This window comes from Amblyraja radiata, chromosome 31 (genome assembly GCF_010909765.2).
Source record: "Amblyraja radiata isolate CabotCenter1 chromosome 31, sAmbRad1.1.pri, whole genome shotgun sequence".
In the NCBI taxonomy this organism is placed as follows: domain Eukaryota; kingdom Metazoa; phylum Chordata; class Chondrichthyes; order Rajiformes; family Rajidae; genus Amblyraja; species Amblyraja radiata.
This window is the reverse complement of record NC_045986.1, coordinates 10,225,566-10,243,816: the sequence shown is the minus strand read 5'-3', so window position 1 is coordinate 10,243,816 and position 18,251 is coordinate 10,225,566. Positions and strand designations below refer to the sequence as shown.

Sequence of the window (18,251 nt, the reverse complement as noted above, 5' to 3'; positions counted from 1 at the left end):
GATCAAACTCTGGGGGCACGGATGTGAACTAATTGGAGGATGGATTAGAAGGGAATTGATGAAGAGTTTTTTTTTAACACTCGAAAGTTAGAAAGGATGGTAAATATAAAAGAACTCTCCACATTTAAACAAGGCATGAATGTGTGCTTGAAGAACTGTGATTGGAAGAGCTAGTGGTGGAAAATGGATATGGGCTAGATAGTTATATTATAGTAAAACTTCTGTGATTCTGAGTGGACCAAATTTCTCAATTATTTTAGTTAGAAATGGGCGAAGAAATCGATGGAAATTAGAGACACTGTTCAAAGCGGTGTGAATTATACCTTCATGGTAGATATTTGTAGATGCCAAATTTAATTTCTGTAAATTTAAATATATTGATTGAAGCGATAGACTGGTTATTAATTTGATGAATCTTCATAGGCCTGTGGCACGATTTGAGGTGTGAAGTCGTGCAGAGCAAGTGTGTGCCTTTCCATATTGGAGCCCTGACATAATATAAGTGGCCAGCATAGACTGCACACTCGGCAAAGGGAATTTTATTGGAATTAGCTTATCCCAGCTGATTATAGAATACCGTTAAACTGAAGCCTAGGAAGGAGTTGTCTTTTGACCCTTCATGGTTAAAGCAAATATGACGTGTAGCTATAAATTTAAATTTAGTGTAAGTGTGTGAACATAATTATGTATATAGAAGAATGAAATGCCAGCAGCTTTGCATTATAGATGTATTTCATTAGTTTGGGAATATTTGTAAATATTAAAATCACGAGCCAAAACAATGTTAGAGCAGTTATTCCATTAACTATCACTATTGTGTTGTAGGAATTTAGAATTGGGATGATTCAAGTATCAAGCTCTCTTTTTCTTCTCTCTCCTCCCTCCCTCCCCCCACTCATGTTCATAAGCTGTAGGAGCAGAATTAGACCATTGGACCCATCAAGTCTACTCCGCCATTCAATCAATCAGTCTACTTCTCATCTCCTTTCTATTTCCTCACTGTGTTTACAATGAAAATATATGAAATTCCAGAATATAACTGCAAAAATGACCAGTCGTTGATGAAATGGTTACTGAACTTGGCACAAACCATATTTTTAGCTTGCTTGGTTTCCCAACTTATTTCCTGTATGTTCATCAGCACCTGCTTATTTTTGCATCTTCATCAGGTGTTCTGCAATCCTTATTTTGGGGATTTGAAAATTTTTGCAATTCTCCCTGTCTTATTGGCCTTGAAAAATCTAATTATGGTCCTTATCCTGATCACAGTTTTGCTCCTCCATCTCTGCGTTCTCTCTAACCTTCTGCTCACTTTCCATTTTCTATATATAGTATACTACACTTTTTTTCCTACTTGTGGATGTATTTAAATGTCATCAGGGCTGCAGAAATAGTTATCGTGTCACCATAAATAGACGGCTCTAATTACTGTTGAGTAAGGTCTCTAAATTGCTGCTACAAGTTCCACGTAAATAACGTCGCAATTTAGCATTCAGTCATTGCAAAATATCGGCCATTTTAGCACCACCCCATTTAGCTTTGCATTGTTAGGCCAGCAAAATGTTGTGTTTACACTCATAATCTTTTGTAATATGAACAAAGTCGTAAAGTGCTGGAGTAACTCGGCGGGTCAGTCAGCATCCCAGGGGAGCATGGGTCGGTGTTGTTTTACATCGAGACCCTTAAGGTTGAAGAAGTGTCCCGATCCAAAACTTTGTCTATCCATTCTCCATAGATGCTGACTGAACCGCCGAGTTTCTCCAGCATTTTGGTTTTTGCTCAGTTCCTTGTCTCCTTTCCATAGTCATACAGTATAGAAACAGGTCCTGCAGCTCAACTTGCCCAAACTGACCACGATGCCCCATCTACACTAGTCCCACCTGCCACGTTTGGCCCATATCCCTCTAAACTTTTCCTATCGATGTACCTGTTCATGTATGTTTATGAACCACATCTCTTCAGCAGCCTCCTGCTGTGGCCACATGGCCTCTCATTTTCAACAGCGCTGTCTGTTTATAAAGCTGCCCTTTTAATTTCAAACTGCTTGCAATTAGAACAGGTTTTGTTTTTTTTGTTTCATTTGAATTAAAACCTGTTTCAGTAGAATTCCAAAACACCTGAATAATTCTTACACTGTACACAGTTTTGGACCACTTACACAAGAAAGGCAATATGGGCAGTGAGTTGTAGCGAGATGTTTGATAGGCAAGGATTTTTTTCTTTGGAGCTTAGGAGACTGAGGGGTGACCCTATTGAGGTGTACAAAACCACGAGGAACATGGGTAAAGTGAAAGCTCACAGTCTGTATTCCAGGGTAAACGATTCTAAAACTAGAGGGCCCAGGCTTAAGATGAGAAAGGATAGATTTAAGAGAGATCTTAGTGGCAACATTTTTCCAACTGAGGGTAATTCATATCTGGAATGGGCTGCCATGGGAAGTTATGGAAGTGAATACAATTGGGTCCTTTATAAGACATTTGAACAGATGGATGGACAGGAAGAAGTTGGGACCAAATGCAGGCAAATGGGTCGAGCCCAGAATGCCAAGGTCAGCATGGACAAAGTGGGACAATCCATGCTGTGTAGCTCCTTGACTTTCTAACACTGCATTTTTTAAATATCACAGGGAATTGAAGGCTTTGAGGATCTGGCATGGTAACGGGTTGAGCCTGGAGAATGTCAGCTATGATCACATTGAATGGTGAGGCAGACTAGAGTTCCATCAGTTCAAATGTGAGAGGAGAGAATTAGGCCATTTGCCCCATCGTCTACTCTGCCATTCAATCATGGCTGATCTATCTTACTCTTAACCCCATTCTCCTGCCCTCTCCCTATAACTCCTGACTCCCTTACTAAATCAAGAATCTGTCAATCTTTGTCGTAAAAATGTCCATTGACGGCGTCCAAGGCCTTCTGTGGCAACAAATTCACCACTCTCTGTCTAAAGAAATTCCTCCTATTCTTTCTAAAGGTGCATCCTTTTATTCTGAGGCTATGCCCACTGGTCCTAGACGCTCCTACTAGTGTAAACGACCTCTCCACATCCACTCTGTCCTGGCCTTTCACTATTCAGATGAAGCTTTTAATCAAGAATAGAAATTCTTTGTTCCCCCCTAGTTTGACTTGTAACTATCTTGTTTTGGGGATGGGTCTGGTTGACTTACTCAATGAGTAATCGAGAGGCATGTGGTCAAATCTTATCACAACTGCTGGGCATCTAATACAAAATAAAGCAAATATGGGATTAAAAGTTAGAATTAGTGATGGTGATTAGATTGTTGTAAAAAAATCAAAGGTTAACTAATTTTCTCCATGATGGAAGCCTACATCTTTATCCTGCTGTGGCCCACGTGTGTCTCCATAGCCACTAATTTTAACCCAACTCTCCTCTGATCTTGGATAGACTCAGTTTAGAAGCAATAATCTCCTTTCAGGCAAAGCAGAACAATTCTTAATGATTTGGTCTTCTTTTATTGACTTTTTACAAGCGCATGGTGCAACATAACCTTAGAAATTAAACGTTTCAGAAACGGGTGAAGGGTGGATAAAGATATTAAATAGGTATATCTCTTTCAATCACTTTATTTTTATTTCCTTTCTTTCTCTCTAGCTTTTTTTCTCTTCTCTTTTTTCCACTCTATCCCCTTCTACCTTTTCTTCGGGCTTTCTTTACTATCTCACGATCTAACACTATCACCACTGTTTATGATACTCTTCTTCTCTATCTTGGCTTGTCTCATTTCCTGTTCTATTCTGTTAAATTTGAAACAAGAAGTTGTACATGAACTGTAATATCTCATTATGTATTAGGTACTTATGTACTACATTATTGTACTTCTACTAAAAAATATTTAAATATTAAAAAAACAAAACAATAATCGATAAACTTGCCTGGCCGATCGCACCCTGTCTTGGGAACGAAATATAACTGAGTGTCTCCATGACTATATCATAGTTATCAATATTTGGGAAAGACCAGAAACAATCTAACATTTTGCAGAGCGAGAGCCAGTGAACTGCCGACTATAACTTGTTCATTTTATGTGTGTTGTGCAGAGTAAGAAGAAAAAGAAGACTGATTTTATTCCATACAGAGACTCTGTGCTGACGTGGCTTCTGAGAGAGAATTTGGGTAAGTTGACAACAAAATTTAAGTGTTTTCTCAATGTATGTTTATTCCCACCTTAAATCTTGCCATGATTAATCTCTAAAGTCTAATGGTCGCCAAGAATCTTCACCACATGACTGACTGTTACTTTCTGCATTCTGGTGATATTCGTTGTCATAAATCTTCAATTGACCGTATTCATTTATTTATTTTACTTTTCCGTAAACTTACCTGGTGAATTGTAGACTAGGCGGTAGTCTCTCTTTATTATTCTAATGCCCGATGGCCGTTGACAGAATGGGGCTCGAGTGAGATCACATATGGTGTTCCCAGTACATTTCAATTGCTGCTGAGATGGAATGATACGCTTGCTTGTGTGGCAATGGTGCAACGGACTTTAAATGGATTTGATCATTCTTATCCTGCAGGAGGTGGTTGAGGAAAATTGGTCTAAATTCACTGGAAGAACCCTTGAGGTTCCTGGAGGCTATTTTCTGGTTGGAGGGTTGTGGTCCCAGGATGCATGGAACAGCAGGCCCTTTGGCCCACAATGTCTGTGCCCAACATGAGGCCAAGTTAAACTAATCTCTGCCTAAACCATGTCCCTCCATACCCTGCATAAATACCACCATTGCACTGGCCTCCACGAGCACCCCTGGCTGTGCGATCTACGCGCTAACCAACTTCTGTGTCTAATAAAACTTTCCCCACAGATGGTTCTTCATTGAGGTTTGAGATGGTGAGAGGATTCTGTGTGTCGATGAGCTGGGGTTTCTCAGCTGTTGAGTAAATTTAAGACTCTGGTCTGAGGTTTGCAGGGACTCTGCTTCAGAGGTGGATCTAAAATCAAAAAGCCATCGATGTCTGAGGCAGTGCAAACTGGTGGGAATCCTTAGCAATCAGGCGGTGTCTGTGGTGAGGGAAGCAAAGTTAATGTTTCATGCCAATGATTTTTCCATATGTTTTAGACAGGTACCTGGATAGGGCTGGTTTAGAGGGATATGGGCCAAACGCAGGCAAGTGGGACTAGTGTAGATGGGACACGTTGGTCGGTATGGGCCAGTTGGGCCAAATGGCCTGCTTTTACACTATGACTCCTTATGGATATGGAGAGAGGATATGAAGGTTTAGGATGATCTGATTTTAATAGAATGGGAGAACTAGTTAGACAGCACATATGTCCTGTCCCTGCTATTAATTGTCAAAACGAGGAACTGCAGGTGCTGATTTACAAAAAAAAGACAAGGTACAGGAGTAACTCAGCGAGTTAGGCTGCGTGCCTGGAGAACTCATCAGTCTGAAGAAGTGTCCCGACCCAAAACGTCACCTATCCATGTTCTCCAGGGATGCTGCCTGACCCACTGATTTACTCCAGCACCTTGTGCCTGCTACTAATTTCCTGGTCTTGAGAGGTTAAAAGACACAATAGACTAAGCCAATGCTGATCACTTAAAAAGTTTCGGTTCAAATTCAAAAGATTTTGGATAAACTCTTGTGCAGTATTATTGAAACATAATAATAAAACATTTTATTTGGGATGGACGGAGATGAAGAGACTGTGCCTCTCCTCTCTTCCTGCTTTCTCTCCCACACCCTACAATCAGTCTATGACCCAAATCCATGTTCTCCAGAGGCGCTACATGCCCCACTGAATTACTCCAGCACTTTGTGTGTTTTTTTTGTAAACCAGCACCTGCATTTCTTTGTTCCCATAAGACAATGCGGGTATGTTAATTTGCCTTCATCTAACCAGTCATCAGACAATGTAGAAATAAGGAACTGCTGATGCTAGTTTACACAAAAGGGCACAAAAATGCTGGAGTAGTTCAGCGTCATTAACGGTCAGGTTATCGGGCATCATTAATGTTGTGGATCTATAGCTGCTGATTGTGGTATTGTGTTTCTCTCAGGTGGGAACTCACGGACTGCAATGGTTGCTGCCCTCAGTCCAGCTGACATTAACTACGATGAAACTCTCGGCACTTTAAGGTATGTCCATCAGTAACGCTCTCCAGTGCAGACGCTCTCCTCTTGCGGCTGGCTGCGTTTGCAATGACTCTTCCACAGTAGCTTTAAACCCTTTAGTCAGTGACCCCATGTTCAGTTTTCGTGCTTGAACGATCTTTTAATCCCTCCAGCTTTACGTATGCTAGAGTTAACAAAGGTCGAGGAAGAAAGATTGAAGTAAAAAAAAAAATGTAATGTGAATCGTCCAGAATTATGTTTGGAGCATGTGAGGCAGAGGGGCGACTGTTGCAATGTCCAAGATCATGAGGGGCATGGATGTAGTGAACACTCAGTCTTGTTCCTAGGGTAGAGGATTCTAACATACCCCCTCCCCAATCTTTGCACATCCCCCTTTCTGCAGGTCCGTTGAGGTCCTATTTCTGCTCATAGTTCAGATTTTCGCACTTTGTCTTTCCTGCTGTATGATGTAGGTCAGTGGAAGGCAACGCTGTCTTTGACCCTGTAGTTCAAGACCCCGGTCCAGTGACATGAGAAGCAAAATCAATTGCAAGAGTTATGGGGCTGTCCGTCCCACTTGCGCGATTTTTTTTCGCCGACTTGCCGGCACCCGTCATAGTCGCAGCAGTCCGCTGAAAATTTTCAATAAAAATGTTCAAATCCAACGGTGAACAGAAAAAGGACAACTCTTTGTGCGACTACTCACCACCATACAGGCGGCACATGTCGACATGTCGTGAGGGTGACGCCTGTATTGTCGTGAGTAGTCGCCCAAAGAGTCGTACCTTTGTCTGGTCGCCGCTGGATTTTCAACATTTTCAAAGTTTTCGGCGACCTGCTGCGACTATGACGGGTGCCGGCAAGTTGCCAAATAAATCGCATAAGTGGGACAGGCACTTGAGGGAATGCTGCATCATTAGAGGTGCCACCTTCTGATTAAATAAATTTTCACGGGGCCTCTTTGCAATGTTTGAGCGGGTATAAAATATTATTAGTCACTATTTTAAACATAGAACAGTACAGCACGGGGATAGGCCATTCAGTCACATAATTCCTGTGCTTAACTTGATTTTGAGTTAAACTAAACTCTTCTATTTAAAGAGATTTTCTCAGACAACATTACATCACATCACACGATTGCGACATTGGGTTAGTAATTCCACTCCCTGGGCTGAAAAGGTAGTCGTGGAGTCATACAGCACGGAAACAGGCCCTTCAGCCCAACTTGCCCATGCAGGCCAACATGCCCCATCTAAGATGGTCCTATTTGCCTGTGTTTGGCCCATATCCCTCATAACCTTTCCTATCCATGTATCTAAGTGTCTTTTAAATGCTGTATTAGTACCTGCCGCATCTACCTCCTCGGGCAACTCGTTCCATATACTCGCCACCCTCTGAGTGAAATGGTTGCCCCTCAGGTTGGTATTAAATCTTTCCCCTCTCACCTTAAACCTACGTCCTCTGGTTCTTTATTGCCCTACCTCAGGTACAAGACTGCTTTCAGAGGTCTTTGGGGATTCCTGTGTTCTGTGGAAATAGCGACCCAGTCTTCCTCTCACTACTCTGTGTTTTCCTGCATCTTTACTCTGCAGATACGCGGACCGTGCGAAGCAGATCAAGTGCAACGCGGTGATCAACGAGGATCCAAATGCTAAACTGATCCGGGAGCTGAAGGATGAAGTCATGCGATTGAAGGACTTGCTCTGCTCCCAGGGCCTCGGCGATATCTTAGACAGTAAGTAGCTTAAGTACTAAACATAACCTCCCAAGAAATCCCCAATAACTAAAGCACATCCGCTGCTTTTGTATGCAAGGAATGCTTCAGGCAACAAGCCCTTTTATAGATCTGTGTAGAAGGAATTTTTATTGCAGATTATCTGCAAGTTGTCATTTTAGTCGTGTTGTTGGTGCAGGAATTCTCTGTGATTTCTATTTAAATTCTAAGTAATAATCCAATAATCTTCTCATAGTTTGTGTGTGTGTGTGTGTGTGTGAATGGCTTTGAGTTATTCAGGTCAAATACATTTCCAATCATATTCAAGTCCCTTAACTACTTCCCCTCCGACTCTTAGGAAATGCTTTACATTTTTATCTTGTAGAAAGAGCAAATACGAAATAAGAGTCAGTATTTTCTATAGTTCCAGTGTGCTTGTGATTTTATTGAGGGTCTTGAAAAAATCGTGCAGCAAAATGAGAAATCCTTTACCTCCTCAGTCCATAATCTTGACCTTTACTGCTTCCAGATTAGTCTTTAGTGATACAGCGTGGAAACAGACCCTTTTGCCCACCGAGTCCGCACTGATCAGCATTCACCTCATAGACTGTAGATGGACACAAAATCCTGTAGTGAATTACTGATACAGGCAGCATTTCTGGAGAGAAGGAATGGGTGACGTTTCCGGTCGAGACCCTTCTTCAGTTTCGACCCGAAATGTCACCCTTTCCTTCTCTCCAGAGAAGCTGAGTTACTCCAGCATTTTGTGTCTATCTTTGGTGAAAAGCAGCATCTGCAGTTCCTTCCCACGCACCTCATAGACTATACTAGGGACAATTTATAATTTAACCAAAGACAATTATCTGCAAACCTGTACATCTTTGGAGTGTGGGAGGAAACCGGAGCACCCGGGAAAACCAATACAGTCATAGGGAGAACGTGCAAACTCCATGCAGGCAGTACCCATAGTCGGGATCGAACCAGAGTCTCTGGCGCTGTAAGGCGGGTATTGCAAAAGGTTTAACGGTGCGTGGGGAAGTTTTAGCTCCTGTGTAACATACACGTGGGTCCCTCATCTAAAATCAGCGCACCTACTCTTGGGATAGGTTTCTGTGAGCAAGCTGGGCAGGAGCTCTATGGTTACTCGATACACTCTCACCTCTGTGACTGGAGAGTGATAAAGGATGCTTGAGTACAATCCTGAGGACTCTGATTCCAACGCATGAATCCGCCTCTCATGATGTTCTATTGAAAACCTATTATTTGTTCTCCATTACATTTTATGGCTAAACGTTAACCATATTCACGTTTGAGGGCACTGTAGTGCAGCTGGTAGAACTGCTGCCTCACAGCGCCACTGTCCCCTGATCTACGGTGCCCTTTGTGTGGAGTTTGCACGCTCTCCCTGTGGAAGTGTTTCTTTCTCCAGCTTCTTTGCACATTCCAGAGATGTGTAGGTTAATTGGCTTCTATAAAACTGCCCCAAGTGGGTAGGGGGTAGATGTAAAAGTGGGATAACATAGAACTAGCATGAACGGGTGATCGATGGTCAGTATTTCCAAGCTAAACCAAATTTAACCCTTACACTTTATCTTTAGATGATAAATTCAAAATTTTAGACGGCAAAATCTGTTGATAGAATTTAACACACAAATGATTTTGGATAATAGTTCAGAATCGAATATAATTGCATTGCAAAGTGAAATTCATTTTGATCCTTATAATCTCCACAACATGCTTCTGTTTTTACTGTACTCCAACAGTACTTCATGAATATTTTCCTTTTTAATATACACTTGTGGGCAGGTACAATTTCCAGCCCAGAGGCCATCCATCAGTGCAATGTCTTATCCGCTGTGTTGGAACTATTTTCAACTGGTTGGAGTTTGAGTTAGTGCACTGACTTGTGAAGTTCCCTATTTTCAATTCTACTTATACTGAAGGCAGGAGAAATCAATTCTCCTGATTTAGTTTCTCTGTCAACATTTCCAAAATCATTTTTCGAGGACTGCAACTTTCTTTGAAGAAAGTCATCTTCAATAACAGATCTTGCAGTTTACACCCCAGCTGTATAAAGATTGACCTATAATTTCAGATAGTCCCTGCTTTCTCCTCCCCTTCTCAGCTCTCCTTCAGCCCACTGTCTCCGCCTCTTCCTTTCTTCTTCCCCCCCCCCCCCACCCCCCACCCTCACATCAGTCTGAAGAAGGATCTCGACCCGAAACGTTGCCTAATTCCTTCGCTCCATGGATGCTGCCTCACCCGCTGAGTTTCTCCAGCATTTTTGTCTCCCTTTTAATCCAGTCATGTCATAATGCTGCATCTCAGCTGCCTTAACAAAGCTCTTGGTTGTCCTAAGAAGTTAGAATTTGTTATTTATCTGGAGTTACATAAATGATTTAAATTAGTGCCTGGGATATGATATCCCATGACAATTTAAGATATTTAGTGTGTGAATTCTATGGTTGACCTTTCTGAAATACTGTTTGACCCTTGCAGATCCTTCCAATTTAGTCTTATCCCACTATGTGTGTCAGAGGAGTATTAAACATTTCTCTTCCTCAAAGTCTCATTTTTTTTCAATTGCATGCAGAGTTTCCCATGGTTTTTCTATTGAGAATTTTGTCAGAGAGTTTGTAGAAACGAAGGCTGTAAATGCTGATTTTGTGCATACGCTAATGAGATTACAGCTGTTCTTTAATGCATGTGCATGTACCTCACAATTTAATGTCCACCCCGTGGCATGTGAGTTAGTGCAGCCGCCTCACAACTCTCTGGTTTGATCCGGGCCGCAAATGCTTCCATAGAGGAGTTTGCAAGCTCTTGGTGTAACCATGTGGGATTACCCCGGGTGCTCTGCCTTCCTACCACATCCCAAAGATGCACTGGTTGGTAATTGGTCACTATAATAAAGTAGCAAATTAATCGTAGGGCGGGTGGGGTGATTGAGAGAGAGACATTTTTAGGACCACTTGGGTAGGGTAAGTGGTGGCAGTTTTTAAATGGGAGCTGGCTTGGGCCCAGTGGGCCAAATGTCCTCTTTCTAAGTCGTAATATGTATGTGGGCATTCAATTCAATCTTTATGCTTCACCATGCCCTTTAACAGGTGGGAACAAATTCTCACATAAGGTTAATGCTAAATGAGTGTAAAGGTTGTATGAGCAATGTTTTGTGTTGATGTGTGAGATATGAGCTGAGAGTTATTGTGGGATTAGGTCTTTGCCACTTGGTGTAAAGAGACGCCGGACATTTTAAGTTTCAGGGAAGTCTTTTTGCCAGCGTAATTAATGTGTTCATCAGAAAACAACTGTGCCTGAGTTTTCACAATGTTCTTTGACCCTTCTCGTTCTCCTGCATCCCTCCAGTTGAGCCAATGACTGATGATTACTCTGGAAGTGGATTCAAATGTGTGTATACGTGTGTGTCGGTACATTCTAAATCTCCTGCAAACCCGCTTTTAATCAGCCCTGCTTCAACCCGAGCTTTTGCATGTCCAAATCTGCGGTGTTTGTTGCAGGAAAAACTCCGGAGAGATTTCCTGAAAAATGCCTGTTGTCCTGCTTTAAGTATACCACGCAACGTATGCAGAGTAAATGGGATGGTTCCTCAGTACATGTGGATCTTTGGCACCCGGTTTGGAATGGCACAGACGCAAGTGTATGTACAAACCATGCGCTGCAGGGTAATGCACTAACCTTCAGTGAGTGCCTTTCCAACCACCAGCTGCAGCCCTGTCTCTATTTTTCATGCTGCTATTAACAAGGTCCCGTTTAATTTTACAACTTGATTTAAGAAGTGGGTGGCATCACATCAGACTACAGCAGCACAAAGCCAAGCAAATAATTCTTGCCTATCAATGGGGATCAAATGCTTGATATGCACTTGGAGGGCCTGTTTACATTCTGTGTTACTCTATAAGGAAGTAATGTTATGTTGTCTATTCTCTTCAGCATTTTTCTCAGACAGCAGAATGTTTTAACCTGTCGTAAAAACAGCACACACAGATATGTTATTTACAAAGTAATTCTTAAACATTCATTTATCAAATAAGGCAGGTGATTAATTGGCCAGAGCTAAACACTGCATTTCCCAACCATCAGTCCAGAACTACACTCCACTTTGACATGCTCAAAATGCCATCTGGTTCCACATTTCTTTAGCTAATGTGATTACTTTCCTTCCCACTTGCCAAAACACTTATTAGCCCTAGAATAAGCAAGACACGAGGGTGGTGGGTAAATGGAATGAGAGAGAGGTACTGTAGTTGAGGTAGTTGAAGCATGTACTATAACAACAGGAAAGATTTAGAGGGATATGGGCCAAACGCAGACGGGTGGAACTGTTGTAGATGGGGCATCTAGGTTGACGTGGGCAGGTTGGGCATGGTGGTTTCCATGCTGTATGACTGTCTCTAAGAGAAATGTCAGAGAAGAATAGAATTATTTTAAGAGTTGATGCCACTGCTCTGCAGTCCCCTTTTGAACATTGGTTCCTACCTACTATTGCAACAGAAATGTCAGTGTAGATTATCGAATATTGCTGTCATTTGATGTTGCTTTTTTCAAATGTGACAGCAATGAGCAGAAAATACCAGTAATTTCTCATTGCAAATCTCTTTTAGAAATTAAAATCCCAGGTAGGCGTTCAGGTAATGGTTTATTATGAATATTGGCAGAAAGTACTCAGCAAGTCAGGCAGCACAACAGAGAGAAACTGGATTAATATTTCAGGTCAGCAAACTTCTCAACAGGGTCCTGTCCCTGAGAGGAGAACGCTAACTTGCAGTGAACAATTGGTTTGTAACTGGCTGCTAGTACACGTACGCCTTCATTTTCAATGTGGGGACCTTCATTAACTTGCATCGAGCAAGGTCCAAGATTCTGGTTGTAGCAACCAATGACAATGTACATTAATGTCAAATTGGGGTAGGGGGATGACAACAGAAGTGTATTCAAATAGAGAGTCCACAGCTGTACATGAAGAGATTTGTTGCATATCAGATACTTAAAGTAAGAGTTTAAAGGGATGAACCATCTTTGGCTGAGGAAGTACTGATGATTTGAATAAAATTGCCCCAAAGTCAGGAATGATGTTGGTCTCCTTCAGAGCTGACATCCAGAGCAGTCACTTATACAACAGGACAGAATAGATCCTGTGTCTTTGACTCTGTGCACTGTAGAATGATCTGATGCCAGATTTATGATCGCAATTTTATGACTTGGCCATTTTATGAAATGCATATGTTGTTTTCAGCATAGCGGGGTTATTTTGTAAGGCTTGTGTGGGGGAAGTGAGACGTCTGTGGTGTAAGTGCACGTGGAACGATTTTCTTTGCTGAAGCTAAATGCTTTGCTGATCCCTTTGCCAGATATGGACATAACCACACGGGTTACACTGTGTCCTTATTATCAGTAGTGGTACACTGATGGTGGTTTTAAAGACTGACCTGATATATGACCAAATACACTTAAGCACCGTTGGGTTTGTCTTCCAGAGACATCTTAATGTGAGGGACAAAGTATTATTAAAATAATTCTTCTGGGTCAAAGAAATTGATAAATTGAAGAACTGTATTAAAGTTGCTTGAATTACAGTAATTCTGCTAATTTCTTTATATACACCTATGATTCTTGTTTCTCCTGTTTACTAATACCCTAATCAAAATTAAAGTGCAATGTTTTAGAACTACCATCTTGTGTCCAAGCCCGCTCCGTAACCCTGTCTCGTGTGTCTTATGTCTTCCTTTCCTCTTTCTCCTCTTTTTTCCCTCTCCCTATTTTCCTCCTTGGCTCGCTCCTTCTCTTACTCAGATTTGAAAGAGATACAGAACAGTAACCATAAGTACAAACTAGCCTCAGGAAATCAAAGGCCTGGCCATTTCTCCACAGCGCCAGTGGGCTCACTAGCAGCCTCGCCATCTTCCACCTCGCTGAGCAGCCAGGCAGCTATTCAATCCGTGACCAGCCTGCAAGAGCGGATAATGTCTACTCCCGGCGGCGAAGAGGCCATTGAACGCTTAAAGGTATGCGCATTATTCAACGTTTTCATACATCAACCTTGCAATTTGTATCAATTTACTGCCAAAAGGGCATCAATGTAGATTTTAAGTTGCGTTGTGCATTTTTGTGTTGAGTTTTTGCTCCTGGGTGCTCTTAAGACAAAGAGTATCATTTTAATGGAGAGGTTACTACATTTAATCCTCATGTTTTAGCAAATGTGTGATGGGGTCACAGAGAAAACGGACCCAACTTGCCCACACCGACCAACATGCCCCATCCACCTGCCTGTGCTTGGCCCATAACCTTCTAAACCCTTCCTATCCATGTACCTGTCCAAATGTCATCTCTCAAATGTTATGATAGTACCTGTCTCAACTACCTCCTCTGGCAGCTCGTTCCATATACCCACCACATTTTGAGTTTAAAAAAAAAAGTTACTCATTCCTATTGAATTTCCCCCTCCCCCCCTTACTAAACCAATGTCCTCTGGTTCTTGATTCCCCTATTCCTCTCGTGATTTTATACACCTCTGCATGATCACCCTCATCTTCCTCTGCTCCAAGGAATAGAGTCGTGGTCTGGTCAACCTCTTCCTATACCTCAGGCCCTCGAGCCCTGGCAATATCCTCGCAAATCATCTCTGCACCCTTTCCAGCTTGACAACATGGTGACCAAAACTGACCACAATACTCGAAATGTGGCGTCACCAGTGTGTTCTACAACATGACCTCCCACCTTCTATACTCAATAGTCTGACTGATGATGTGGGAAAATTCATCATAAACATTTACCGCATTAACTGTGTACATAATTGTTCTCCTTGCCCAAGGCTAACGTGTTGGATAATCCAGTGATGCTTTATGAGGCTAACAGTTGGATTGGATGATTATCTGATGACAAGAGGTTGGGCACGATATACTTGAGCCTCCAGGGTTTGGAAGAGTGAGGGAACTGGATTGAAATATATAAGACTCTGAGCAGTCTCGGCGGATCAGATAACGAGAGAACAACTTGTACAGTAGTGTGTAATTTAGATGGAATCATCATCATCCCGAGCGAATCCCTCCGAATCATAGAAACATAGAAAACAGAGAAAATAGGTGCAGGAGTAGGCCATTTGGCCCTTCGAGCCAGCACCGCCATTCAATATGATCATGGCTGATCATCTAAAATCGGTACCCCGTTCCTGCTTTTCCCCCCATATCTTTTGATTCCTTCAAGCCGAAGAGGTAAATCTAACTCTTGCTTGAAAACTAGTTAGGGCCGAATGGGCTACTCCTGCACCTATGTTTCTATGATTCTGAGGGATTCGCTCAGGGAATCAAGGATGTGTCGAACATTTTGAAGATGGCTATGTGATTTATTTTAATGTAAGTGGCCATTGCAAACTAGTTACCACAAGGTCTTGATAGAGTGTGGCCTGGATAGAGTGGATGTGGAGACGATGTGGAGATAGTGTCGAGGACCAGAGGTTATAGCCTCGGAATAAAATGACGTACATTTAGAAAAGGGATGAGGGGGAATTTCTTTAGTCAGAGGGTGGTGAATCTGTGGAATTCATTGCCACAGACGGCTGTGGAGGCCGAGTCAATGGATATTTTTAAGATGGAGATCGATAGGTTTTTGATTAGTAGCGGTGTCAGGGGCCATGAGGAGGAGGCAGGAGAATGGGTTTGTGAGGGAAAGATTGATCAGCTATGATTGAATGGCAGAGTAGTCTTGCTGGGCCTAATTCAGCTCCTGTGACTTGTGAATTTATCATAGTCCATAGCAAGGAACATAGAACAGTACAGCACAGGAACAGCTCATAATGGTTGAACAGTTTAAAGGTTGAACAAGTTAGGGCTTTATTCTTTGGAGCGCAGAAGGTTAAGGGGGGACTTGATAGAGGTCTTTAAAATGATGAGAGGGATAGACAGAGTTGACGTGGATAAGCTTTTCCCACTGAGAGTAGGGAAGATTCAAACAAGGGGACATGACTTGAGAATTAAGGGACAGAAGTTTAGGGGTAACATGAGGGGGAACTTCTTTACTCAGAGAGTGGTAGCTGTGTGAAATGAGCTTCCAGTGAAGGTGGTGGAGGCAGGTTCGTTTTTATCATTTAAAAATAAATTGGATAGTTATATGGACGGGAAAGGAATGGAGGGTTATGGTCTGAGCGCAGGTATATGGGACTAGGGGAGAATACGTGTTCGGCACGGACTAGAAGGGTCGAGATGGCCTGTTTCCGTGCTGTAATTGTTATATGGTTATATGGTTATAATGTCTATGTCAACCATGATGCCAGGAGAAGCTAATCTCCTCTACTTATTCCATATTCCTCCATTCCCTGCATATCCATGTGCCTGTCTAAAAACCTCTTCAATGCCACTATCATATCTGTCCACCACTGCTGGCAGCGTTTCCAAGGCACCCACCTCTCTCTGGATAAAAACAAAACTTGCCCAGTGCATCTCCTTTAAACTTCTCCCTCTCGCTTGAAAGCTGTGCCCTCTAGTCTTTGATACTTCCACCCTGGAGAAAAAGGTACAGAGTGTCTACCTTGTCTATGCCTCTTATAATTTCATGTACTTCAATCGGGTTTCCCTTCCGCCTGCAATGCTCCAGAGAAATCAATCCATTTTGCCCAACCTTGTCTTTCTAGCCTCCAAGACACTCTATATTGTTGTTACGACTCCCGAATGCAAGTACTTCAGAGCCACGTAACACAAGTCAAAAACCAGGTTCAGGTTCAAAAAACAGTTTTAATTATTCATTGGAACACAAAACTCAAACCTGATTTAAACAACCCAGTCAGGGATATGGATAAACCGACAAACAATTTAACAATGCTCCAGCCAGCCACGCCATGGGCCGTCGAACCGGAGATTCCAAAACCTGCCCAAAGAGATACAACCCTGAAACCAAAATACACGAAAACTCTAAGGTCAGCCCTTATCCGTCCCAATTCAATATCTGTTAACAAGGAATGGTGAAAATACACAAAGTTCTATGCCATGTGGTCAGGCTTCCTCGGCCCACACCAACAGTCTGCTCATCAGTCAGAGTCTACGACGAAAAAGAGAAGAATCCTGGGAAGCTCTGGTATTTATACTTCAGATGAGTCACCCGTCACCTGACGCAGCTTGGCCAATCGGGTACAGGAGCCTTTAACCCCTCGATTCCAGACTCACAGCCACGAGGCCTGTACTTGGGATAGAAACAGAGAAAGGTTAGTACATAGCATTCACCAGGAGGGGGAAGCGCCTAACACCCCCACCCAAAGATACTGAATAAGTTTCTGAAAATGAACTAAAAAAAACACCACCAAATTTCAGCAACTATTCAGTAACACAGACATCACTGGCGCGACAATGCATCAGCCAATACATTATCCTTGCCACGGATATGCCAGTCAAATGAGACAACCGCAAGGGAAGCGTCTCCAAAGCCTCAGAGTTACTCAGCTTTCCCTGCGTTACTGCCACAGACAACCGTGCCTCCCCCACATCACCACCCGTGTCAGGGGGCAGCACCACTGCAGCCAAAACAGGCTTAGAAGGACATAGCTCCGACCCATCAACCTCCACAGGCTCCTTCCTGTCGAACCAGTCCTTCATCCTAGACTGAGCAGAGGCAAGATTACCCATTGCCAGTTCGCATGCCCTCCTCAGTCTAGAGCGAAAAGTACAGACGTGGTCTAAAATACTACGTTTTGTATCCTCCTGCAACCATTTCTCCTTCAGGACCCTCAGCGGACCACGTACAGTATGCGCGAACACCAGGTCAGCAGGACTGTACCCTAAAGACTCCTGCACGACCTCACGCACCGCAAACATAACTAGATGAACTCCCTCATCCCAGTCTTTTTCAAACTCCAGGCAGTAAGTCCTCAACATAGATTTCAAAGTCTGGTGAAACCTCTCGAGAGCTCCCTGGCTCTCAGGATGATACGCACTGGAGTAACAATGCTTAATATCTAACAACTTAATTACCTGACCAAAAACCTTCGACATGAAGTTAGTACCTTGGTCACTCTGCACAACCTTGGGCAAACCGAACAACGAAAAAAACTTAGTGAGAGACTTAACAATTGCAGGGGCAGTAATTCTACGCAAAGGGACCACCTCCGGAAAGCGGGTAGTCGCACACATAATTGTTAATAAAAACTTGTTGCCCACCCTTGTCCGAGGTAGAGGGCCCACACAATCAACTAGAATCCGCTCAAACGGCTCACCGACCACAGGGATTGGATATAAAGGCGCAGGAACAATCGATTGGTTCGGCTTTCCTGCCACCTGGCAAATGTGACAACACCTGCAGTGCTGTTTCACGTCCTTTTTCAACCCTGGCCAAAAAAAATTCCGTAAGATGCGGTCATACGTCTTATTGACCCCCAAATGTCCACCCAGAGGACCATCATGAGCCAAACAGAGTATCTCGTCCCTATACCGACGAGGCATCACAATCTGATCAACCACGCTC

The 18,251-nt window shown here is 42.8% G+C and overlaps 1 protein-coding gene across 17 annotated transcripts in view; it reads left to right on the top strand.

Annotated features, from left to right (window-relative positions):
* Positions 1–18,251, top strand: part of kif1b (kinesin family member 1B) — a 247,101-nt gene that overhangs the window by 89,624 nt on the left and 139,226 nt on the right. For 7 of the 17 annotated variants that reach the window (XM_033048535.1, XM_033048545.1, XM_033048536.1 and 4 more), the window contains 5 exons: positions 4,057–4,132; positions 6,019–6,097; positions 7,666–7,808; positions 11,154–11,195; positions 13,599–13,810. In XM_033048535.1, the coding sequence (XP_032904426.1) occupies positions 4,057–4,132; positions 6,019–6,097; positions 7,666–7,808; positions 11,154–11,195; positions 13,599–13,810 (552 nt within the window). The remainder of the gene's footprint in view (positions 1–4,056; positions 4,133–6,018; positions 6,098–7,665; positions 7,809–11,153; positions 11,196–13,598; positions 13,811–18,251) is intronic. The other 10 variants (XM_033048547.1, XM_033048544.1, XM_033048541.1 and 7 more) reach the window with 2 other exon arrangements.